This window comes from Echeneis naucrates, chromosome 21 (assembly GCF_900963305.1).
Source record: "Echeneis naucrates chromosome 21, fEcheNa1.1, whole genome shotgun sequence".
In the NCBI taxonomy this organism is placed as follows: domain Eukaryota; kingdom Metazoa; phylum Chordata; class Actinopteri; order Carangiformes; family Echeneidae; genus Echeneis; species Echeneis naucrates.
This window is the reverse complement of record NC_042531.1, coordinates 2,300,878-2,327,041: the sequence shown is the minus strand read 5'-3', so window position 1 is coordinate 2,327,041 and position 26,164 is coordinate 2,300,878. Positions and strand designations below refer to the sequence as shown.

At 40.2% G+C, this 26,164-nt stretch overlaps 3 protein-coding genes across 3 annotated transcripts; 2 read left to right on the top strand and 1 right to left on the bottom strand.

Moving 5' to 3' along the window:
- The first annotated feature begins 340 nt into the window (after window positions 1–340).
- On the top strand, window positions 341–1,536 carry LOC115062292 (trace amine-associated receptor 13c-like). Its single transcript, XM_029530922.1, has 2 exons — window positions 341–510; window positions 717–1,536. Exons 1-2 carry the CDS (start codon window positions 341–343, stop codon window positions 1,534–1,536), a joined length of 990 nt encoding a protein of 329 aa, XP_029386782.1.
- A 1,355-nt stretch (window positions 1,537–2,891) lies between these two features.
- LOC115062114 (trace amine-associated receptor 13c-like) lies at window positions 2,892–4,112 on the bottom strand. Its single transcript, XM_029530735.1, has 2 exons — window positions 3,943–4,112; window positions 2,892–3,711 (listed from the first exon to the last, which is right to left on the bottom strand). Exons 1-2 carry the CDS (start codon window positions 4,110–4,112, stop codon window positions 2,892–2,894), a joined length of 990 nt encoding a protein of 329 aa, XP_029386595.1.
- Window positions 4,113–10,134: 6,022 nt separating this feature from the next.
- Window positions 10,135–17,730, top strand: LOC115062112 (trace amine-associated receptor 1-like; the record flags this gene model as incomplete). Its single annotated transcript, XM_029530732.1, has 6 exons — window positions 10,135–10,304; window positions 10,511–10,781; window positions 11,064–11,166; window positions 17,108–17,199; window positions 17,418–17,431; window positions 17,610–17,730. Coding segments are annotated over exons 1-6 (771 nt in total), but the record flags the coding sequence as incomplete, so codon positions are not given.
- Window positions 17,731–26,164: the final 8,434 nt, after the last annotated feature.

Below are 26,164 nucleotides of genomic sequence, written 5' to 3'. Positions count from 1 at the left end.
CAACTTATTCTGTATTGAAATATATTAGTTAAACATGCTCTGTCTTTGTGCTGTTGCAGGTCATTCTGTGGTGGAAGGTGTCAAATCCAAAGATGATTGGAGAGATATTAAATATGAATATTTAATATTCATATTTAATATTTGTGTGTACGATCTTTTAGGTGGAGGGACGTGCTGAATAGAAGTATCCAATCCAAATGAAGGTCCAGGCTCCGATCATTGCATCACAGAACAAAAAGACAGTTGTTTGGTTACAGGAAAAGAGGGAGGAGTGTCTTATTCAGCTTTATGATGGAGATGCTGGCCAGAAATCTACTGGAGCACCACAGCCTCTCTGGATATGGAGACCCTGGAGGAAGCTGAACTCTGCTTTCCACAGATGAACACTTCATGCAGGAAGAAGTTACAGCATTACGCCACAAACGTTTTCCTTTACATTCTGCTGTCCTCCATCACCGTACTGACTGTCTGTCTCAACCTGCTGGTCATCATCTCTATCTCCCACTTCAGGCATAAACTTCAAAACATTAACACAAAATTATTTTTATTTTATTCAGATGAAAAGTTTGAATGATTTCTATGTAAGGAAATGTAATTGTGACTATGTTTAGACAGCTGTATTTAAAACTGCTGCTGCATGTGAACACTGTTTAAAGAATCATGGTGTTCCATCTGCTGCAGAGACTAATGGGCTCAGTATGGTTTTCTTTCTCCAGGCAGCTACACACCTCCACCAACCTCCTCCTCCTCTCTCTGGCTGTCTCAGACTTCCTTGTCGGACTCCTGCTGATGCCAGTTCAAATCCTCCGTAAAGAAGGCTGCTGGGTTTTGGGGAGCTTGACATGCAGACTGTTTATTTATGCCTCTTTTGTCCTCACATCTGCCTCAGTAGGAAACATGGTGCTCATATCAGTTGACCGTTACGTGGCCATTTGTGACCCTTTGCATTACTCCACTAAAGTCACTCTAAACAGAGTTAAAGTCAGTGTTGGTCTGTGTTGGGCCTGTTCTGTCTTGTATAACGGTGTGATACTGAATGTCTTCCTGAAACACCCAGATAGGTATAATTCCTGCTATGGACAGTGTGTAGCTGTTATTAACTTCTTAACAGGAGCTTTAGATGGTGTGTTGACTTTTATAGGTCCCATTTCCGTTATCATAACTCTGTATATGAAAGTATTTGTGGTGGCTGTGTCACAGGCTCGAGCTCTGAGGTCTCATACTGCAGCAGTGAAAGTCCAGAATTCAGTTCATGTGAGCGCTAAAAAGTCTGAGAGAAAAGCAGCCAGGACTCTTGGTGTTGTTGTAGTTGTGTTTCTAATATGTTTCTGTCCTTATTTTTATCCCTCAATTGCAGGCCAGGACATGTCAAGTGATGTGGAAATTTCAGTTTTTGGGATCTGGCTACTTTATTGTAACTCCTGTCTAAATCCACTGATCTATGCTTTTTTCTATCCTTGGTTTAGAAAGTGTATTCGTCAGATTGTCACACTTCAGATACTGCAGCCTTATTCCTCTGATGCCAACATACTGTAGGAAAAGAGTTCAAATAAGGATTTCTTGCTGTTACTTCATGCCAGGATAAAATATGAAAAATGACTTGCTCATTAGGTTATCTGATTTTTCTTGCCTGGGACATAAAGAGTCAGTGCCTCCAGCATGATGTTGCTTTCCTTTTTGTCAAAATGATATTGCTCATCTGTAAGTGGCTGAATTTAAAACCTTTAACTGAACTGAATGATTGTTTTTGTTGTTGCTAAATCAGCCATGTATGTCAATATTGTGATTGCTCATCCATGTTTTCTGAATAAACTAAGCTTAAGGAAAAGTAAAAAATTGCATTGCCCCCTTTGCTGCCAGTCCTCTCCCTCTACCCCCCCAGACTTCCTGCTCCCTTCTTTCACAGCCACACTGATAAACATCAGAATGTCTACAATAACATAAATGTAATTAACGTTACACACTTTATATTGCATATAAAACCTATGCCTTTTCATTGAATGTGTAGTTGCTTTCATTAGCAAATCACAATTTTCCACATTACAGGACTACAAAGTTTTATTGATGTAATTGTCCTAATAGTCTCTATTCTACTCTGATTGGTACATTACAATTATGCATGATCACACAATGCATGTTATACAAGTAATAAAAAAAAACAAAACAAACAAACATATTAGTATAATATTGCCCAATTTGATTTACCTCGAAACAATAGAACATTATAGGACGCTGACTTTTGATTTTTATTGAGTAATGAATTAACATGGCTTCTGTAACTGTAACTGTTCTGTATTTAGGAGGGAATGTGAAAATAATAAAGAATCATCCAAACTCAAGACTGAGAGTGACTCAGTACTCTGAACTAATGACGACATTGATTTAATATTTGGCCAATTATTCTTTTATCAAGAGCAGATAAAATTGGTGGAAACATTTTTCTTTTTTGAAAAAGGAAAGCAGGTTTTGCAAGCAATTCTGTCACATTTTTGTCAAAACATTGAAATTAAATTCACAAGATCAATTTATATGAAGGTTTATATCCAAATCAACTAAAATGTGGGAACAGAAAACTTTTACAGACATGAATTTACATAGCCTTATCTGGGGGGCATTTGATTATTTTAGAGTGCCTGGAGCAGTTGTCAACTTAGTAGGAAGATATTTCCAGGATATCAGACTGTGTGAAAGTACAGCAGGCTTTACAACAGGTTGGTATTTAGTTATATATTAATTAACACACCAGTAGAAAGCAGAGTTCAGCTTCCTCCAGGGTCTCCATATCCAGAGAGGCTGTGGTGCTGGTTTATATCCAAATCAACAAAAATGTGGGAACAGACAACTTTTCCAGGCTTAAATTTAGTGCATTGATAATGTAAAAAAATCTCTTTCTACATTAAACTGGTCTGACTGGAGCCAGGCTGCAGTATCTGACATGTAATGATGTTTTTAATAGATTTTCTGAACCAGGGGTAGAAAAAGACATAGATCACAGGGTTTAGACAGGAGTTGAAATACACCAGCCAAATCTCAATGGGTGAAGATGACGCCCCGACTAAATTATTCTCAGCTGCAACAGCAAAACAATAATATGGAGAGGAACACAACAGAAACACAGCTACTACAATACCCAGAGTCCTGGCTGCTTTCATTTCTGATTTTTTAGCTTTTACACTCCCTGAAAGTTGTAGTGTGACAGCTGCAATGTGACAGCGCATGGCACGAGCCTGAGACACAGCCACCACAAAAACTCGCAAGTACAAAACTATGATGACTAAAATGGGGCCTAAAAAGGTAACAACAAGATCAACAGCTCCTTCAACAAAGTTTACCACAACAACACAATCACCATAACAGGAGTTATACCTGTTTGGACGTTTTAGGAAATCCCGAAGTATCCAGCTGCTGTGAACAGCAGAAAATATCCAGCACAGACAAACACAGAGCTGAACTCTCTTTAGGGTAACTCTGGTGGAGTAAACCATGGGCTCACAAATAGCAATGTAGCGATCAACAGATATCAGCACCATGTTTCCTACTGAAACACTGACAACCAGGAACCCCAGAAAGTAATGCACACCACACATAAAGTCACCCAGGAACCAGCAGCCTTGGTTCTGGAGAAGAAGAACTGGCATCTGCAAGAGACCCACTACAAAGTCAGCAGCAGCCAGAGAGAGGAGGAGGAGGTTGGTGGTGGTGTGGAGCTGCCTGAAAAGAAATAACATCAACACTCAAGACACTGTTATATCTAGTAGCTGTAGCAATACACGTTATTAGAAGTTAATAAAATCTGTAGTATTCACTGCTCACTAACATAGCTATATAAAACACTGTACTACAGATTATGTCCACTACAACCAGTAACCTAAATGTGTTGTTGCAAAACAGCAAGTGAAAAGTAAAGATCTTTGAAGGAATTCAGAGAAAACGTATCACTGCCTGAAGTGGGAGATGGAGATGATGACCAGCAGGTTAAGAACCACAGTGAGCAGAGTGATGATGGACAGCAGAGAGTAAATGCACAAGGCTTCAGAATGAGGACGCACAGTCTTCCTGCAGGAGCTGTTGAGTTGGGGAAAGCAGAGTTCAACTTCTTCCCATACCTCCATATTCAGAGACAGAGGAGAGGTTGATGAGCTCTGTCAGCTCTTCTGATGAAAGATCTTTGCCGTACAGCTAATTTATTTCTTTTCTTTCTCTCCTCCTCAGTTCCAACTCCCGACACTTCAAATCAAATCAGATTTATTTGTATAGCGCCAAATCATAACAAAGTTACATCAAGGCACTAACCCTAACCCATATAGAGCAGGTCTAGACCAAACTCTTTATAAATTTATTTAAAGAGACCCAACAGATCCCCCGATGAGCAAGCACCTGGCAACAGTGGCAAGGAAAAACTTCCTTTAAGAGGCAGAAACCTCGAGCAGAACCAGGCTTAGGGGGGGCGGCCATCTGCCTCGACCGGTTGGGTTGAGAGAGAGAGAGAGAGAGAGAGGCATTGGGGGGGGTGGGGGGGTGTAGGCAGGAACATGTTGTTGCATGAAGTTCATGGAGTTGAGCTGTAATACAGAATTCATGCTATATGGGACCAGCAGGTGTTGCAGGAACATGGGATGGAGATGAGGACAGGGAGAGAGAGGAGAGGAACTGGGAGAGACAGAGACTTTGGCAGAACATGGTTAGTAAATGCAGTATAAATGCTTAGAACTGGGTGAAACTATTTTTTTTTTTTTTTTTTTTTTTTTTAAGAAGGATGGTTTTTATCAGCGCATGCAAGGAGAGAGAGAGAGAGAGAGAGAGAGAGAGAGAAGCTCAGTCCTTCCCCCAGCAGCCTCGGCCTATAGCAGCATACCTAAAGAGTAGAGGACTTTTTAACTGTACGCTCTGTCATACAGGAAAGTTTTAAGCCTGGTCTTGAAAGTTACAAAAGAGTCCGCCCCCCGGACCGATGCTGGAAGTTGGTTCCATAGAAGAGGAGCCTGATAACTGAACGATCTGCCTCCAGATTTACTCTTGGAGACTCTAGGAACCACAAGTAAACCTCCATCTAGAGAGCAGAGTGGCCTGCTAGGACAGTAAGGAACTATGAGCTCTCTGAGATACGATGGAGCTTGGCCATTAAGAGCTTTATACGTTAAAAGAAGGATTTTGAATTCTACTCTATATTTTACTGGCAGCCAATGAAGAGCAGCTAACACGGGAGAGATGTGATCTCTTTTCCTGGTTCCTGTTAATATTCGTGCAGCAGCGTTCTGAATTAACTGAAGGCCTTTTAGAGATTTGTTTGGACATCCAGATAGTAATGAGTTACAGTAGTCCAGCCTAGAAGTTACAAATGCATGGACTAGTTTTTTTGCATCATCCTGAGAAAGGATGTTTCTGATTTTCCTAATGTTTCTCAGGTGGAAGAAAGCTGCCCGACTAACTTGTTTTATGTGAGGGACAAAGGACATGTCCTGGTCAAAAATTACTCCAAGATTTCTTACAGTGGAGCTGGAAGCCAAAGTAATGCCGTCCAGACTGATGAGATGATTAGATAGTATTTTTCTGAGGTGCTTAGGACCGAGTACAATAACTTCTGTTTTGTCAGAGTTGAGAAGTAAAAAATTTCCAGCCATCCAGACTTTTATGTCTTCAAGACATGCCTGCAGTCTGACTATCTGAGTGACTTCATTTGGCTTCATTGATAGGTACAGCTGGGTATCGTCTGCGTAGCAGTGGAAATTGATGCTGTGTTTCCTGATAATGTTGCCTAGAGGAAGCAGATAAAGCGTAAAGAGGATTGGTCCAAGTACCGAACCCTGCGGGACTCCATGACTGACTACAGTACATGAGGAGGAGCTGTTGTTTACATGAACAAACTGATGTCTATCTGATAAGTAGGATTTGAACCACTTTAGTGCAGTTCCTTTAATTCCAATTTCATGTTCCAGTCTCTGTAGTAAAATATTATGATCTACGGTGTTGAATGCAGCACAAAGATCTAGAAGGAGAAGTATGGAGGCTGATCCATCGTCTGAGGCCATTAGAATGTCATTGGAAACTTTAACCAGCGCTGTTTCTGTGCTATGATGGGCTCTAAATCCTGACTGAAACTCTTCAAACAAACTGTTCCCACCCAGATGCTCGTGTAGTTGTTTTGCTACAGCTTTCTCAATGATTTTAGAAATAAATGGAAGGTTCGATATGGGTCTATAGTTTGCCAAAACATCTGGATCAAGATTAGGCTTTTTAAGCTGGGGTTTGATGACCGCAGTTTTAAGTGCCTGAGGTACGTAACCCAGAAATAAAGTCAGATTAACCAAATCTAGAATGAACAGCTCAATTAAATAAAAGATCTCTTTAAAGAGGCTAGTTGGTACTGGGTCTAATAGACAGGTTGACGGTCTGGATGATGAAACTATAGAAGCTAGCTCTGAGAGATTAAGAGGTGAGAATGATTCCAGATGTAAAAGAGGCGTCGCAGCTGATTCAGCAGTTGTCGTCTTCAGAAGGGGATTTTTATCTAACGTAGGCAAGAGCTGATAAATTCTTTCTCTGATCATGAGAATTTTGTCTGAAAAAAAACTAATAAAATCATTACTGCTTAGAGCTAAGGGGATCACTGGTTCAACTGAGCTATGGCTCTCTGTCAGCCTGGCTACAGTGCTGAAGAGAAACCTGGGGTTGTTCTTGTTTTCTTCTATGAGTGCTGAGTAATATGAACTTCTAGCACTGCAGAGAGCTTTTTTATATGTTTTTAGGCTGTCTTTCCAGGCTCTGTGAGACTCTTCTGACTTACTGGAACGCCAGTTTCTTTCTAATTTCCTTGATGTCTGCTTTAAGGCATGGATTTGGTAACTATACCAGGGAGCCATCCTCCTCAGATTGAATACTTTCTTTTTCAGAGGGGCGGCATTATCAAGATTCGAACGCAGTGTGGCCATAGTGCTAGTCACAAGGTCATCAACCTGCGTATGGGAGAAATCATCATTTAAATTTAGATATGGCATTGTTGGGAATGATGACCAAATGTTCTCTTTAAATTTAGCCACAGCAGCTTCAGATAAACATCTTCTATAGCTGAATTTATTCCTCAATGCTGTGGAGCCCATTAAAGTAAACTCAAATGTAATAAGGTAATGGTCAGACGGGAGAGAATTTTGGGGAAGAATTGTTAGCTTGTCAATTTCAATGCCACAAGTTAGAACAAGATCAAGGATATGATTGTAAAAGTGAGTGGGTTCATTCACATGCTGGGAAAAGCCAATTGAGTCTAGTAGGGAAAGAAACCCAGAACTAAGGCTGTCGCTTTCTACATCAACATGTATATTGAAATCTGGGATAACAGGGATTCTAACTCATTAATCTTTGCCTCCATTTCTACCATCATCCTACATCTATGACAAGAGGTGCTATCATAAAAGGAGGCAGAAGAATAACTACACATGAGGCACAGAGAACAGGAGAGGAGAGGAGGAGGAGAAGGAGGAACAGAGAGTGGAGACAGAGAGCTAGAGGACATTGCTAATCGGGTAGTTTGATTAGCGGAGGAGGAGAAACGGTTATAACCTTTGGAGAAAGGGGAGATATTGACTTCTAAAACCTAGTGTTGGTGTGAAAATAATTTTCTGCCTGATTACTCGAGTGAATTAGGAAATAATAGCAGAAGAACAGTGGAAACAACACAGAGATGACAAAGCACAATAGAGAGCACAACCGCCAGTGACCGGAAATGATGCAACACGCTTAAAGCCCAGCACGCAAGCTGACACCTGGTGACACACTTAAGTGGAAAAGTTTTTTTAAGGCAGCTGCAACACCCTTCCTTCCTCTCCCAACCTCACAAACTAAACCACCTTACCATGTGTTTTTTTTTTTAATGGTTTAATGGTTGTCATTCAGAGCTAATGTCATGTGTGGATATTCTGAGCGCTAATGGGCCCTTTAGGAATCAATTAATTAATCCAATTAATCCTACCCTACACCTGCACACTAATTCTTTTCGTTGCCGGGGTTCAGATTTAGAGTTTGTTTTTGTTTGATTTGGAAAAGTGTCCCACCGCCAGAGTATTTTCCTACCCAAGGTTAAAACATGAACACTGTTTTCCAACCAATGTACGATTAAAATAAATTTTAAAAGAAGAGCGCCATTGAGTGAAATTACATCAGATTTAAAAAAAATGTATCCTCTGAAGCATTTCATTTACCAGTTTTTGGTCCTCCGAAGACTTCATTCAGTAAAATGAACTACAGAAGTTTCCTTTTGTTAAACTATTGAACCCCCTTTTGGGCCATAGCCTGGTGAAGGTGGAATTACTCATTACTTCATTTGCAGGTAGCACAGCGCTCCGCCTTCCATAAGAAAAATTCCCATTCTTTGATGGTTATTCACATTAGCCTACCTGGTCAGTGAAGACCCATCGTGTATGAATTTGTTCCATCATAAAGGCAAAATAAACATCCATCCCATAGCTACACAGCTAACAACAACCTTCGTGCTAATGTCTCAGAGCTCTCCTCACCAGTAACAGCAGCATGACGTGAAAAATGAACGAATTCCTCATTCCTACACGGAGAACATGTGGCAGAAAGACCCGTTCGCGAACGAATCTGAGCTGGCGGAGCGCATGCGCAGACCAGAAAAAAACAAAAAACGAGTCATTCACTGAGATGGCTCGTTAATCCGGAGTCAATACGAAAGATTAGTTCAAAGTGAACGAATCGTTTACGAACGACACATCATTACCTATTACCAAAGAAATTAATTATTCCCCCCCAGTTATACATTTCCATCTACCTGTACCAAACTGAACAAAATGGAAATATGCATTATTCAACAGCACACCCCAAACAACGGCAGCAGCTAGCGCTTAGCTTAGCTTGTTTACTGCGCTTCATTACGCTGCCAGAAAATGACAATTTAACAGCTAATTACAATCAACTTCAGAATATTGAATTCACGTCCCCCATTATATCCAGATCCTGTCGCAAATTCCGATCACATTATACTCAACTGAAGTCTTTCAGGACAAACATTTTAGTGCTAATCGGCTAACTCACGGAGCTAATGCACTTTAGCCAGTGTGTAGACCGATTTGGTTCCCCCAGGTTCTGGTTCCCCTTTACGCTGATTTACTGCTGAGTCGTGCGTAGTTGCTAAGTTACCGTGCGTACTTAAAGAAGAAACGCAAATAGGAACACAGCTGAGTGTACGGAAAGCGAAATGGAACAAGCCAATGTGTAGGTTACTGGTGTGTTATTTATTATATAACTAAATAAACTGAGAATGCATTTGTTCGGCCATTCTTTGTCAATCTTTGTGTAAATGGATGCCAGCTAGCATATCTGTGCGAGAGTAGCCTACTTTAAGTAAACCTCACTGCCGGATCACTTACACTAGTTAGTCCCTTCGAAATGGACTGCTAGCTAACTGGTTAGCTAGCTGGTTAGCGTGCTCGGCTGACGAACTGATGACATTATTTTTGACGTATAAAGTTACTATAGCTTACCGTTCATTTGGAAACGGGCGGATATTTCTGCTCCTTGGAAACACCCACCGGATAGTGTCCGTATGTTTCAGAATTCACGAACTGTTGAACACAAGTTTACCATTTTAAGAACAAACACTCACATGACAAACACTCATCCTGGCCGTCCTTTGGGAAACTGGGTTGGGAATTAGTTTATGTCCTGGGTTAGTTCCAAATAAGGGCATGATTTATAGGAAAGTCAATGATCCATTCAGTAAACACTCTACATAATTATCACTGATTGATCAACCAGTTAAACTGTAGCATATACACAAGAAAAATTCAGCAACAAATTGTGGTATTTATTTACTCATAAAAATTATAAACAAGTCAACAGGCGTGGACTCGGAGCATCAACTCTGTGGTGGAAGGTGTCAAATCCAAAGATGATTGGAGAGATATTAAATATGAATGTATAATTTGTGTGTACAATCTTCTAGGTGGAGGGACGTGCTGAATAGAAGTATCCAATCCAAATGAAGGTCCAGGCTCCGATCATTGCATCACAGAACAAAAAGACAGTTGTTTGGTTACAGGAAAAGAGGGAGGAGTGTCTTATTCAGCTTTATGATGGAGATGCTGGCCAGAAATCTACTGGAGCACCACAGCCTCTCTGGATATGGAGACCCTGGAGGAAGCTGAACTCTGCTTTCCACAGATGAACACTTCATGCAGGAAGAAGTTACAGCATTACGCCACAAACGTTTTCCTTTACATTCTGCTGTCCTCCATCACCGTACTGACTGTCTGTCTCAACCTGCTGGTCATCATCTCTATCTCCCACTTCAGGCATAAACTTCAAAACATTAACACAAAATTATTTTTATTTTATTCAGATGAAAAGTTTGAATGATTTCTATGTAAGGAAATGTAATTGTGACTATTTTTAGACAGCTGTATTTAAAACTGCTGCTGCATGTGAACACTGTTTAAAGAATCATGGTGTTCCATCTGCTGCAGAGACTAATGGGCTCAGTATGGTTTTCTTTCTCCAGGCAGCTACACACCTCCACCAACCTCCTCCTCCTCTCTCTGGCTGTCTCAGACTTCCTTGTCGGACTCCTGCTGATGCCAGTTCAAATCCTCCTTAAAGAAGGCTGCTGGGTTTTGGGGAGCTTGACATGCAGACTGTTTTATTATGTCTCTTTTGTCCTTCCAATTGCCTCAGTAGGAAACATGGTGCTCATATCGGTTGACCGTTACGTGGCCATTTGTGACCCTTTGCATTACTCCACTAAAGTCACTCTAAACAGAGTTAAAGTCAGTGTTGGTCTGTGTTGGGCCTGTTCTGTCTTGTATAACGGTGTGATACTGAATGCCTTCCTGAAACACCCAGATAGGTATAATTCCTGCTATGGAGAGTGTGTAGTTGTTATTAACTTCTTAACAGGAGCTTTAGATGGCATGTTGACTTTTATAGGTCCCATTTCCGTTATCATAACTCTGTATATGAAAGTATTTGTGGTGGCTGTGTCACAGGCTCGAGCTCTGAGGTCTCATACTGCAGCAGTGAAAGTCCAGAATTCAGTTCATGTGAGCGCTAATAAGTCTGAGAGAAAAGCAGCCAGGACTCTTGGTGTTGTTGTAGTTGTGTTTCTAATATGTTTCTGTCCTTATTTTTATACCTCAATCGCAGGCCAGGACGTGTCAAGTGATGTGGAAATTTCAGTTTTTGGGATCTGGCTACTTTCTAGTAACTCCTGTCTAAATCCACTGATCTATGCTTTTTTCTATCCTTGGTTTAGAAGTGTATTCGTCAGATTGTCACACTTCAGATACTGCAGCCTTATTCCTCTGATGCTAACATACTGTAGGAAAAGAGTTCAAATAAGGATTTCTTGCTGTTACTTCATGCCAGGATAAAATATGAAAAATGACTTGCTCATGAGGTTATCTGATTTTCTTGCCTGGGACATAAAGAGTCAGTGCCTCCAGCATGATGTTGCTTTCCTTTTTGTCAAAATGATATTGCTCATCTGTAAGTGGCTGAATTTAAAACCTTTAACTGAGCTGAATGATTGTTTTTGTTGTTGCTAAATCAGCCATGTATGTCAATATTGTGATTGCTCATCCATGTTTTCTGAATAAACTAAGCTGAAGGAAAAGTAAAAAATTGCATTGCCCCCTTTGCTGCCAGTCCTCTCCCTCTACCCCCCCAGACTTCCTGCTCCCTTCTTTCACAGCCACACTGATAAACATCAGAATGTCTACAATAACATACATATAATATAAAATAAATCCAAGTATATTGTGGAACACTTAACGTTACACACTTTATATTGCATATAAAACCTATGCCTTTTCATTGAATGTGTAGTTGCTTTCATTAGCAAATCACAATTTTCCACATTACAGGACTACAAAGTTTTATTGATGTAATTGTCCTAATAGTCTCTATTCTACTCTGATTGGTACATTATAATTAGTCTGAGTGCCATGAAAACAATTACAGACAAAACACTGAACTGAGGTCAATAACTTCTGAACTGTGTGTGTCGTGTTTTATAGATATGAACACAGAGGCCACTCTTTCCTTGGACTGTGTACAGGGGAATATGCACACCATCATCTGGGGCATGATCACACAATGCATGTTATACAAGTAATAAAAAAACAAACCAAACAAACATATTAGTATAATATGACCAATTTGATTTACCTCAAAACAATAGAACATTATAGGACGCTGACTTTTGATTTTTATTGAGTAATGAATTAACATGGCTTCTGTAACTGTAACTGTTCTGTATTTAGGAGGGAATGTGAAAATAATAAAGAATCATCCAAACTCCAGATAGAGAGTGACTCAGTACTCTGAACTAATGACGACATTGATTTAATATTTGGCCAATTATTCTTTTATCAAGAGCAGATAAAATTGGTAGAAACATTTTTCTTTTTTGAAAAAGGAAAGCAGGTTTTGCAAGCAATTCTGTCACATTTTTGTCAAATATTGAAATTAAATTCACAAGATCAATTTATATGAAGGTTATATCCAAATCAACAAAATGTGGTAACAGACAACTTTTACAGACATGAATTTACATAGCCTTATCTGGGAGGCATTTGATTATTTTAGAGTGCCTGGAGCAGTTGTCAACTTAGTAGGAAGATATTTCCAGGATATCAGACTGTGTGTAAGTACAGCAGGTAGATACTTAACAGATACTTAATAAAAACTTAAAGTGGGCTAGTATGAGAATCAAGCCTAGTAAGTCTAGAAGTATCTCAATAAGTAGAGGAAGATTAAGTTATCGAAAGTTTGTAATCGATGAAGAAGAAATTCCAATAATTAGGGAAAAACCAGTCAAGAGCCTCGGTAGGTGGTACAAGGCAGATTTGCATGATGGAGAACAGGTAGTGCAGTTTAGGAAGGATGCTGCTGAGGGACTGGATAGAATAGATAAATCGGGACTTCCAGGAAAGTTGAAGCTGTGGTGTTTGCAGTTTGGATTATTTCCCAGATTGATGTGGCCACTGTCGGTATATGAGATTCCAATATCGGCTGCAGAGAAAATGGAAAGACTAGTAAGCTTTTACATTAGGAAGTGGCTCGGTGTTCCGAGATGTTTAAGCACTGTGGCACTGTATGGGAAAGGCGTACTTCAGCTCTCAGCATGTAGTCTAGTGGAGGAGTTTAAATGTACTAAGGTTAGGACAGAGCTCCTGTTATCTGGGAGTAAAGATGTGGTAGTTAGTAAGGTGGTTCCAAACCCAACCAAGGGGAGAAAATGGAATCCAAGGACGGCAGTGCAGGAAGCAGAAGCAGCTCTTAGGCATACAGAGATGTGGGTAATGTACAGATAGGCCGGGGAGGTTTGGGGCTTGGCTCAGGCAAACCGGTGTGGAGTAGAGCAGGTCCCAAAGAGAAGAGGAAGCTAGTTGTGGAGCAGGTTCGTAGACAGGAGGAAATATTAAGGAGTGCGAGGGGCAGTGGCTCAGGCTAAGCAGTGGTTGAACTGGGAAGGTGTAGAGAAGAAAAACCTTAGTTGGAAAGAGCTGTGGAGTATGGAGGAAAGTTAGGATTAGATTTTTGATAGGGGCAACATATGATGTATTGCCACTCCCCTAGAACTTAAAACTCTGGGTAAATGGAGAACCCACTATGTCCGTTGTGTTCAGGTACTGCAACTCTAAATCACATCTTGTCCGGTTCTAATGTTAGTCTCTCACAAGGCCGATATACGTGGCGACATAACCAGGTTTTAAAAAGCTTAGCTGCAGGCTTTAAGATATACGGAGGCAGGCAATTCTAGGAGGGTCTAAGACAAAGAGAGTTGCATACAGTTTGGTCAGGAAGGAGGGAAAGTTAATAAGATAATAAGGAAGCAAGGCAGCTTAGAGGATGCTGGTGACTGGAGATGCAGGTGGATTTAGGAGGAAAGCTTGTTGTTCCCCAGGAAATAGCCTGTACAAAGCTAAGGCCTGATATAATTGTGTGGTCTAGGAGTAGAAAGAAAGTATATTCCATAGAGCTGACTGTGTCGTGGGAGGATTCAGTTGAAGAAGCAAAGGAAAGGAAAAGCTCAGGTATGCAGGATCTAAGTAAGGATGCTGAGCAGCGAGGATGGAAGGTTCGGATTTGTCCAGTGGAAGTAGGATGTAGACGGTTTGTAACCAGATCTGCTGTCGCTTTGTTGCAGGAGTTAGGAGGAAGGGGACAGAGGGTGAGGAAAACAGTGAAGGAAATGTCAGATGAGGGCAGTAAGATCCAGTCAGTGGGTTTGGTTAGAAGAAGTAATAGTAGCTGGGGGGCCCAGCAGGGGGAGCTCTTAAGATAGACAGACTCTAGGAAGAAGCAGAGGAAGAAATCCAGGAAGAGGAAGTGTATTTAAGTGGAGGGTGTGGCCTGTTTGAGCCTCTTTGAGACCATGCGGTTAGCCCAGGTGAGTTGGCCTGTGTTGGTTTTGTTTGAATATAGGATTGTTCAGGTGAGTTTAGTTGCTGAATCTGCTAGTGTAGCTTGTATCGCCTCCACCTCCTGCACCCTCTATACTTTCATGCCCCCTACCCGAACCAGGGTCTGTATCCCCACCCCGCTTTCACTGGTGCAGTTGGTGAGAGGTCACAGTAGTTGACAGTCGTGCTGTTTGAGATAGCTGTCTCTGTGTGAGGAACGGTGATGGCTGGCATTAGGGGGTGACTCTGGGATGCCAGTGTTCACGGTTTAGCCTCCTGGAGGTGGCTGTGGGACTAACTAGACGAAACACCGGTGAAAGGAGGTTCCCACCTGATGACCCCAAAGACATGAATAGCTACCACCGCTCACTGGCCTAGTTGGATATTATCTGTAGGGCACATAGAGCAGGGTGAAAGTTTGTTGTTAGGAAGGTGATCACTGAGTCTGGTCCATTTTGTTGTCGCACAAGTTTCTTGTTTTTTTTTTTTTTTTTTTTCTAAAGTGCATTGATAATGTAAAGAAATATATAATTTTCTATTCACAGAAAAAGGTTTCACTCAAATCATTCTCTTTCTACATTAAACTGGTCTGACTGGAGCCAGGCTGCAGTATCTGACATGTAATGATGTTTTTTAATAGATTTTCTGAACCAGAGTAGAAAAGACAAAGATCACAGGGTTTAGACAGGAGTTGGAATACACCAGCCAAATCTCAATGGGTGAAGATGACGCCCCGACTAATTATTCTCAGCTGCAAACCAGTTTACATTTACCTAAATGTGTTGTTGCAGAACAGCAAGTGAAAGTAAAGATCTTTTAGGGGATTCAGAGAAAGTGTATCACTGCCGAAGTGGGAGATGGAGATGATGACCTGGAGATTAACGTGATGCAGGCCAATTTAAGTACATTGTTCTTTGATATTTATAATATATGCAGGAATTTTTGAGTCTATGTAGGTGATGTTTTTTTAATTATTTTTTTTTAAGTACATTTAAACCCAGTATAGAAAATACTGCCTAATGAGAATGTGTAATCACTACTTCTATATCTTTGGCCAAACTTAATGGCACATCATCTTCACTGGCAAATAACATTTCAGATGAACCAATCTGAAAATGCCGAGGCACGCTGCTTAGGTATTTTATATATATCTACCATTTATTTATGGACTTCACCACTGTCAGGTGAGCTCACTAAATCCCATATCTCTGTCGAACCAACAACAAATCCTTGTATCGTATTTAGTTTCCAGAGGAACCGTACCATCTTTGACTGCAGTGAGTTTTGGTCGCCACCTAGTGGACTTTAGCAGGCACATCAACTTCTAAAACTTCTCCAATTGTACATCCACTCTCACCGTCTCCTGCTGTTGACCTGTATGGGAAGCTTTAGCCCTGTCAGACAACACATGTTCACATAAGTTTCTTCTGTAATTAAGCAGCACAGATTACTGATGTAGTCACTTTTAACAAACGTTAAGGCGTGCCGTCCTTGTTCATTGATGGAATTGTGTTTTGGAATCAATTGAAACAGCTTTTATCACAGGCTGTCACCACAGGTCCTTCATTATTGCGCATAGTTATTCAACAAAAAAAAGAACATCTGCCAGTGGTTTGCCCTGATTACTGCTCTGAGCTGGAGTGAGTAGAATCTTCCAGAAAGAGATTGTTGGCCTAACATGACACCGGCAGACATTTCCAATGGCTATTGTCACTGTCATTTACATGTGGCTGAAATGTGTTTTTAATATCAACGTGTTGAGGGTTAATGATGAAATTCCTAAATTAAATTAAAGGTTCAATGTTGGGTTGGATTTTACATTAACATCAACTTATTCTGTATTGAAACATATTAAACATGCTCTGTCCTTTGTGCTGTTGCAGGTCATTCTGGGTGGAAGGTGTCAAATCCAAGATGATTGGAGAGATATTACATATGAATTATATTTGTGTGTACAATCTTCTAGGTGGAGGGACGTGCTGAATAGAAGTATCCAATCCAAATGAAGGTCCAGGCTCCGATCATTGCATCACAGAACAAAAAGACAGTTGTTTGGTTACAGGAAAAGAGGGAGGAGTGTCTTATTCAGCGTTTTGATGGAGATGCTGGCCAGAAATCTACTGGAGCACCACAGCCTCTCTGGATATGGAGACCCTGGAGGAAGCTGAACTCTGCTTCCACAGATGAACACTTCATGCAGGAAGAAAGTTACAGCATTACGCCACAAACGTTTTCCTTTACATTCTGCTGTCCTCCATCACCGTACTGACTGTCTGTCTCAACCTGCTGGTCATCATCTCTATCTCCCACTTCAGGCATAAACTTCAAAACATTAACACAAACTATTTTATTTTATTCAGATGAAAAGTTTGAATGATTTCTATGTAAGGAAATGTAATTGTGACTATTTTTAGACAGCTGTATTTAAAACTGCTGCTGCATGTGAACCACTGTTTAAAGAATCATGGTGTTCCATCTGCTGCAGAGACTAATGGGCTCAGTATGGTTTTCTTTCTCCAGGCAGCTACACACTCTCCACCAACCTCCTCCTCCTCTCTCTGGCTGTCTCAGACTTCCTTGTCGGACTCCTGCTGATGCCACTTCAAATCCTCCTTAAAGAAGGCTGCTGGGTTTTGGGGAGCTTGACATGCAGACTGTTTTATTATGTCTCTTTTGTCCTTCCATTGCCTCAGTAGGAAACATGGTGCTCATATCGGTTGACCGTTACGTGGCCATTTGTGACCCTTTGCATTACTCCACTAAAGTCACTCTAAACAGAGTTAAAGTCAGTGTTGGTCTGTGTTGGGCCTGTTCTGTCTTGTATAACGGTGTTGATACTGAATGTCTTCCTGAAACACCCAGATAGGTATAATTCCTGCTATGGAGAGTGTGTAGCTGTTATTAACTTCTTAACAGGAGCTTTAGATGGCGTGTTGACTTTTATAGGTCCCATTTCCGTTATCATAACTCTGTATATGAAAGTATTGTGGTGCTGTGTCACAGGCTCGAGCTCTGAGGTCTCATACTGCAGCAGTGAAAGTCCAGAATTCAGTTCATGTGAGCGCTAATAAGTCTGAGAGAAAAGCAGCCAGGAACTCTTGGTGGTGTTGAAGTTGTGTTTCTAATATGTTTTCTGTCCTTATTTTTATCCCTCAATTGCAGGCCAGGACATGTCAAGTGATGTGGAAATTTCAGTTTTGGGATCTGGCTATTTTATTGGAACTCCTGTCTAAATCCACTGATCTATGCTTTTTTCTATCCTTGGTTTAGAAAGTGTATTCGTCAGATTGTCACACTTCAGATACTGCAGCCTTATTCCTCTGATGCTAACATACTGTAGGAAAAGAGTTCAAATAAGGATTTCTTGCTGTTACTTCATGCCAGGATAAAATATGAAAATGACTTGCTCATTAGGTATCTGATTTTCTTGCCTGGGACATAAAGAGTCAGTGCCATCCAGCATGCTGTTGCTTTCCTTTTTGTCAAAATGATATTGCTGCATCTGTAAGTGGCTGAATTTAAAAACCTTTAACTGAGCTGAACTATTTTTTTTGGTTGTTGCTAAATCAGCCATGTATGTCAATATTGTGATTGCTCATCCATGTTTTCTGAATAAACTAAGCTGAAGGAAAAGTAAAAAAATTGCATTGCCCCCTTTGCTGCCAGTCCTCTCCCTCTACCCCCCCCAGACTTCCTGCTCCCTTCTTTCACAGCCACACTGATAAACATCAGAATGTCTACAATAACATAAATATAATATAAAATAAATCCAAGTATATTGTGGAACACTTAACGTGACACACTTTATATGCATATAAAACCTATGCCTTTTCATTGAATGTGTAGTTGCTTTCAATTAGCAAATCACAATTTTCCACATTACAGGACTACAAAGTTTTATTGAGTAATTGTCCTAATAGTCTCTATTCTACTCTGATTGGTACATTATAATTAGTCTGAGTGCCGTGAAAACAATTACAGACAAAACACTGAACTGAGATCAATAACTTCTGAACTGTGTGTGTCGTGTTTTATAGATATGAACACAGAGGCCACTCTTTCCTTGGACTGTGTACAGGGGAATATGCACACCATCATCTGGGGCATGATCACACAATGCATGTTATACAAGTAATAAAAAAAACAAAACAAACAAACAGATTAGTAAATAATGCCCAATTTGATTGACCTCGAAACAATAGAACATTATAGGACGCTGACTTTTGATTTTTATTGAGTAATGAATTAACATGGCTTCTGTAACTGTAACTGTTCTGTATTTAGGAGGGAATGTGAAAATAATAAAGAATCATCCAAACTCAAGATAGAGAGTGACTCAGTACTCTGAACTAATGACGACATTGATTTAATATTTGGCCAATTATTCTTTTATCAAGAGCAGATAAAATTGGTGGAAACATTTTTCTTTTTGAAAAAGGAAAGCAGGTTTTGCAAGCAATTCTGTCACATTTTTGTCAAAACATTGAAATTAAATTCACAAGATCAATTTATATGAAGGTTTATATCCAAATCAACTAAAATGTGGGAACAGAAAACTTTTACAGACATGAATTTACATAGCCTTATCTGGGAGGCATTTGATTATTTTAGAGTGCCTGGAGCAGTTGTCAACTTAGTAGGAAGATATTTCCAGGATATCAGACTGTGTGAAAGTACAGCAGGCTTTACAACAGGTTGGTATTTAGTTATATATTAATTAACACACCAGTAGAAAGCAGAGTTCAGCTTCCTCCAGGGTCTCCATATCCAGAGAGGCTGTGGTGCTGGTTTATATCCAAATCAACAAAAATGTGGGAACAGACAACTTTTCCAGGCTTAAATTTAGTGCATTGATAATGTAAAAAAATCTCTTTCTACATTAAACTGGTCTGACTGGAGCCAGGCTGCAGTATCTGACATGTAATGATGTTTTTAATAGATTTTCTGAACCAGGGTAGAAAAAGACATAGATCACAGGGTTTAGACAGGAGTTGAAATACACCAGCCAAATCTCAATTAGTGAAGATGACGCCCCGACTAAATTATTCTCAGCTGCAACAGCGAAACAATAATATGGAGAGGAACACAACAGAAACACAGCTACTACAATACCCAGAGTCCTGGCTGCTTTCATTTCTGATTTTTTAGCTTTTACACTCCCTGAAAGTTGTAGTGTGACAGCTGCAATGTGACAGCGCATGGCACGAGCCTGAGACACAGCCACCACAAAACTCGCAAGTACAAACTATGATGACTAAAATGGGGCCTAAAAAGGTAACAACAAGATCAACAGCTCCTTCAACAAAGTTTACCACAACGACACAATCGCCATAACAGGAGTTATACCTGTTTGGACGTTTTAGGAAATCCCGAAGTATCCAGCTGCTGTGAACAGCAGAAAATATCCAGCACAGACAAACAGAGCTGAACTCTCTTTAGGGTAACTCTGGTGGAGTAAACCATGGGCTCACAAATAGCAATGTAGCGATCAACAGATATCAGCACCATGTTTCCTACTGAAACACTGACAACCAGGAACCCCAGAAAGTAATGCACACCACACATAAAGTCACCCAGGAACCAGCAGCCTTGGTTCTGGAGAAGAAAAACTGGCATCATCAAGAGACCCACTACAAAGTCAGCAGCAGCCAGAAGAGGAGGAGGAGGTTGGTGTGGTGTGGAGCTGCCTGAAAAGAAATAACATCAACACTCAAGACACTGTTATATCTAGTAGCTGTAGCAATACACGTTATTAGAAGTTAATAAATCTGTAGTATTCACTGCTCACTATCATAGCTATATAAAACACTGTACTACAGATTATGTCCACTACAACCAGTAACCTAAATGTGTTGTTGCAAAACAGCAAGTGAAAAGTAAAGATCTTTGAAGGAATTCAGAGAAAACGTATCACTGCCTGAAGTGGGAGATGGAGAGATGACCAGCAGGTTAAGAACCACAGTGAGCAGAGTGATGATGGACAGCAGAGAGTAAATGCACAAGGCTTCAGAATGAGGACGCACAGTCTTCCTGCAGGAGCTGTTGAGTTGGGGAAAGCAGAGTTCAACTTCTTCCCATACCTCCATATTCAGAGACAGAGGAGAGGTTGATGAGCTCTGTCAGCTCTTCTGATGAAAGATCTTTGCCGTACAGCTAATTTATTTCTTTCCTTTCTCTCCTCCTCAGTTCCAACTCCTGACACTTAAGTGGAAAACTTTTTTAAGGCAGCTGCAACACCCTTCCTTCCTCTCCCAACCTCACAAACTAAACCACCTTACCTTGTGTTTTTTTTTTTAATGGTTTAATGGTTGTCATTCAGAGCTAATGTCATGTGTGGATATTCTGAGCGCTAATGGGCCCTTTAGGAATCATATTAATCCTACCCTACACCTGCACACTAATTCTTTTCTTTCCCGGGGTTCAGATTTAGAGTTTGTTTTTGTTTGATTTGGAAAAGTGTCCCATCACCAGAGTATTTTCCTACCCAAGGTTAAAACATGAACACTGTTTTCCAACCAATGTACGATTAAAATAAATTTTAAAAGAAGAGCACTATTGAGTGAAATTACATCAGATTTAAAAAAAAAATTTATCCTCTGAAGCGTTTCATTTACCAGTTTTTGGTCCTCCGAAGACTTTGTCCTTTTCGGTTTCTTTAGCCTGAAAGTTCTTATAAAATTTTCACTCACCCAAACAGCACTTTTTCTTCCCACTTATGGGTTAATTCATTATATTAGTTTTGTGTAAATCTTGATCCCATTATAAATAATTTGAGGTCTCGGGTGAAAAAAAGGGGAAAATAAATAGAATAAAAAGAAAAAAACAACAACAGGTGAAATAAAGTCCCTTTCCTTTTAAAATTGCATTTGAATTTCTCCCTACCTTCTTTTGATACATCTATGGGGGGTGTCCAGGTGAGAAAAGGGCACTCAAGGCAGAAGATCCAGGTCACCGATATCATCAGGATTCATCCCTCTACTAGTGATGGGTAGTTTGGACCTTTTTACTGACTTGTCTTTTAATCTCATTCAGTAAAATGAACTACAGAAGTTTCCTTTTGTTAAACTATTGAACCCCCTTTTGGGCCATAGCCTGGTGAAGGTGGAATTACTCATTACTTCATTTGCAGGTAGCACAGCGCTCCGCCTTCCATTAGAAAAATTCCCATTCTTTGATGGTTATTCACATTAGCCTACCTGGTCAGTGAAGACCCATCGTGTATGAATTTGTTCCATCATAAAGGCAAAATAAACATCCATCCCATAGCTACACAGCTAACAACCTTCGTGCTAAAGTCTCAGAGCTCTCCTCACCAGTAACAGCAGCATGACGTGAAAAATGAACGAATCCCTCATTCCTACACGGAGAACATGTGGCAGAAAGACCCGTTCGCGAACTAATCTGAGCTGGCGGAGCGCATGCGCAGACCAGGAAAAAAAAAACAAAAAACGAGTCATTCACTGAGATGGCTCGTTAATCCGGAGTCAATACGAAAGATTGGTTCAAAGTGAACGAATCGTTTACGAACGACACATCATTACCTATTACCAAAGAAATGAATTATTCCCCCCCAGTTATACATTTCCATCTACCTGTACCAAACTGAACAAAATGGAAATATGCATTATTCAACAGCACACCCCAAACAACGGCAGCAGCTAGCGCTTAGCTTAGCTCGTTTACCGCGCTTCATTACGCTGCCAGAAAATGACAATTTAACAGCTAATTAAATCAACTTCAGAATATTGAATTCACGTCTCCCATTATATCCAGATCCTGCGCAAATTCCGATCACATTATACTCAACTGAAGTCTTTCAGGACAAACATTTTAGTGCTAATCGGCTAACTCACGGAGCTAATGCACTTTAGCCGGTGTGTCAACCGATTCGGTTCCTCCAGGTTCCGGTTCCCCTTTACGCTGATTTACTGCGTAAAGTCGTGCGTAGTTGCTAAGTTACCGTGCGTACTTAAAGAAGAAACGCAAATAGGAACACAGCTGAGTGTACGGAAAGCGAAATGGAACAAGCCAATGTGTAGGTTACTGGTGTGTTATTTATTATATAACTAAATAAACTGAGAATGCATTTGTTCGGCCATTCTTTGTCAATCTTTGTGTAAATGGATGCCAGCTAGCATATCTGTGCGAGAGTAGCCTACGTTAAGTAAACCTCACTGCCGGATCACTTACACTAGTTAGTCCCTTCGAAATGGACTGCTAGCTAACTGGTTAGCTAGCTGGTTAGCGTGCTCGGCTGACGGATTGATGACATTATTTTTGACGTATAAAGTTACTATAGCTTACCGTTCATTTGGAAACGGGCGATATTTCTGCTCCTCGGAAACACCCACCGGATAGTGTCCGTATGTTTCAGAATTCACGAACTGTTGAACACAAGTTTACCATTTTAAGAACAACACTCACATGACAAACACTCATCCTGGCCGCCCTTTGGGAAACTGGGTTGGGAATTAGTTTATGTCCTGGGTTAGTTCCAAGTAAGGGCATGATTTATAGGAAAGTCAATGATCCATTCACTGAACACTTCAAACATTTTTACACATTATCTGTTATCTCTTGCACGACATGCCCATAAAATAGACTATAGGTCTACATAATTATCACTGATCGATCAACCAGTTAAACTGTAGCATATACACAAGAAAAATCCAGCAACAAAGCGTGGTATTTATTTACTCATAAAAATTATAAACAAGTCAACAGGCGTGGACTCGGAGCATCAACTCTGTGGTGGAAGGTGTCAAATCCAAAGATGATTGGAGAGATATTAATATGAATGTATATTGTGTGTACAATCTTCTAGGTGGAGGGACGTGCTGAATAGAAGTATCCAATCCAAATGAAGGTCCAGGCTCCGATCATTGCATCACAGAACAAAAAGACAGTTGTTTGGTTACAGGAAAAGAGGGAGGAGTGTCTTATTCAGCGTTTTGATGGAGATGCTGGCCAGAAATCTACTGGAGCACCACAGCCTCTCTGGATATGGAGACCCTGGAGGAAGCTGAACTCTGCTTTCCACAGATGAACACTTCATGCAGGAAGAAGTTACAGCATTACGCCACAAACGTTTTCCTTTACATTCTGCTGTCCTCCATCACCGTACTGACTGTCTGTCTCAACCTGCTGGTCATCATCTCTATCTCCCACTTCAGGCATAAACTTCAAAACATTAACACAAATTATTTTTATTTTATTCAGATGAAAAGTTTGAATGATTTCTATGTAAGGAAATGTAATTGTGACTATTTTAGACAGCTGTATTTAAAACTGCTGCTGCATGTGAACACTGTTTAAAGAATCATGGTGTTCCATCTGCTGCAGAGACTAATGGGCTCAGTATGGTTTTCTTTCTCCAGGCAGCTACACACCTCCACCAACCTCCTCCTCCTCTCTCTGGCTGTCTCAGACTTCCTTGTCGGACTCCTGCTGATGCCAGTTCAAATCCTCCGTAAAGAAGGCTGCTGGGTTTTGGGGAGCTTGACATGCAGACTGTTTATTTATGCCTCTTTTGTCCTCACATCTGCCTCAGTAGGAAACATGGTGCTCATATCGGTTGACCGTTACGTGGCCATTTGTGACCCTTTGCATTACTCCACTAAAGTCACTCTAAACAGAGTTAAAGTCAGTGTTGGTCTGTGTTGGGCCTGTTCTGTCTTGTATAACGGTGTGATACTGAATGTCTTCCTGAAACACCCAGATAGGTATAATTCCTGCTATGGAGAGTGTGTAGTGTTATTAACTTCTTAACAGGAGCTTTAGATGCGTGTTGACTTTTATAGGTCCCATTTCCGTTATCATAACTCTGTATATGAAAGTATTTGTGGTGGCTGTGTCACAGGCTCGAGCTCTGAGGTCTCATACTGCAGCAGTGAAAGTCCAGAATTCAGTTCATGTGAGCGCTAAAAGTCTGAGAGAAAAGCAGCCAGGACTCTTGGTGTTGTTGTAGTTGTGTTTCTAATATGTTTCTGTCCTTATTTTTATCCCTCAATCAGGCCAGGACATGTCAAGTGATGTGGAAATTTCAGTTTTTGGGATCTGGCTACTTTATTGTAACTCCTGTCTAAATCCACTGATCTATGCTTTTTTCTATCCTTGGTTTAGAAAGTATTCGTCAGATTGTCACACTTCAGATACTGCAGCCTTATTCCTCTGATGCTAACATACTGTAGGAAAAGAGTTCAAATAAGGATTTCTTGCTGTTACTTCATGCCAGGATAAATATGAAAAATGACTTGCTCATTAGGTTATCTGATTTTCTTGCCTGGGACATAAAGAGTCAGTGCCTCCAGCATGATGTTGCTTTCCTTTTTGTCAAAATGATATTGCTCATCTGTAAGTGGCTGAATTTAAAACCTTTAACTGAGCTGAATGATTGTTTTTGTTGTTGCTAAATCAGCCATGTATGTCAATATTGTGATTGCTCATCCATGTTTTCTGAATAAACTAAGCTTAAGGAAAAAAATGCACTGCCCCCTTTGCTGCCAGTCCTCTCCCTCTACCCCCCCAGACTTCCTGCTCCCTTCTTTCACAGCCACACTGATAAACATCAGAATGTCTACAATAACATAAATAATATAAAATAAATCCAAGTATATTGTGGAACACTTAACGTTACACACTTTATATTGCATATAAAACCTATGCCTTTTCATTGAATGTGTAGTTGCTTTCATTAGCAAATCACAATTTTCCACATTACAGGACTACAAAGTTTTATTGATGTAATTGTCCTAATAGTCTCTATTCTACTCTGATTGGTACATTATAATTAGTCTGAGTGCCATGAAAACAATTACAGACAAAACACTGAACTGAGATCAATAACTTCTGAACTGTGTGTGTCGTGTTTTATAGATATGAACACAGAGGCCACTCTTTCCTTGGACTGTGTACAGGGGAATATGCACACCATCATCTGGGGCATGATCACACAATGCATGTTATACAAGTAATAAAAAAAAAAACCCAAACAAACATATTAGTAAAATAATGACCAATTTGATTTACCTCAAACAATAGAACATTATAGGACGCTGACTTTTGATTTTTATTGAGTAATGAATTAACATGGCTTCTGTAACTGTAACTGTTCTGTATTTAGGAGGGATGTGAAAATAATAAAGAATCATCCAAACTCAAGACTGAGAGTGACTCAGTACTCTGAACTAATGACGACATTGATTTAATATTTGGCCAATTATTCTTTTATCAAGAGCAGATAAAATTGGTGGAAACATTTTTCTTTTTGAAAAAGGAAAGCAGGTTTTGCAAGCAATTCTGTCACATTTTTGTCAAAACATTGAAATTAAATTCACAAGATCAATTTATATGAAGGTTCGTATCCAAATCAACTAAAATGTGGGAACAGACAACTTTTCCAGGCTTAAATTTAGTGCATTGATAATGTAAAAAAATCTCTTTCTACATTAAACTGGTCTGACTGGAGCCAGGCTGCAGTATCTGACATGTAATGATGTTTTTAATAGATTTTCTGAACCAGGGTAGAAAAAGACATAGATCACAGGGTTTAGACAGGAGTTGAAATACACCAGCCAAATCTCAATGTGAAGATGACGCCCCGACTAAATTATTCTCAGCTGCAACAGCAAAACAATAATATGGAGAGCAACACAACAGAAACACAGCTACTACAATACCCAGAGTCCTGGCTGCTTTCATTTCTGATTTTTTAGCTTTTACACTCCCTGAAAGTTGTAGTGTGACAGCTG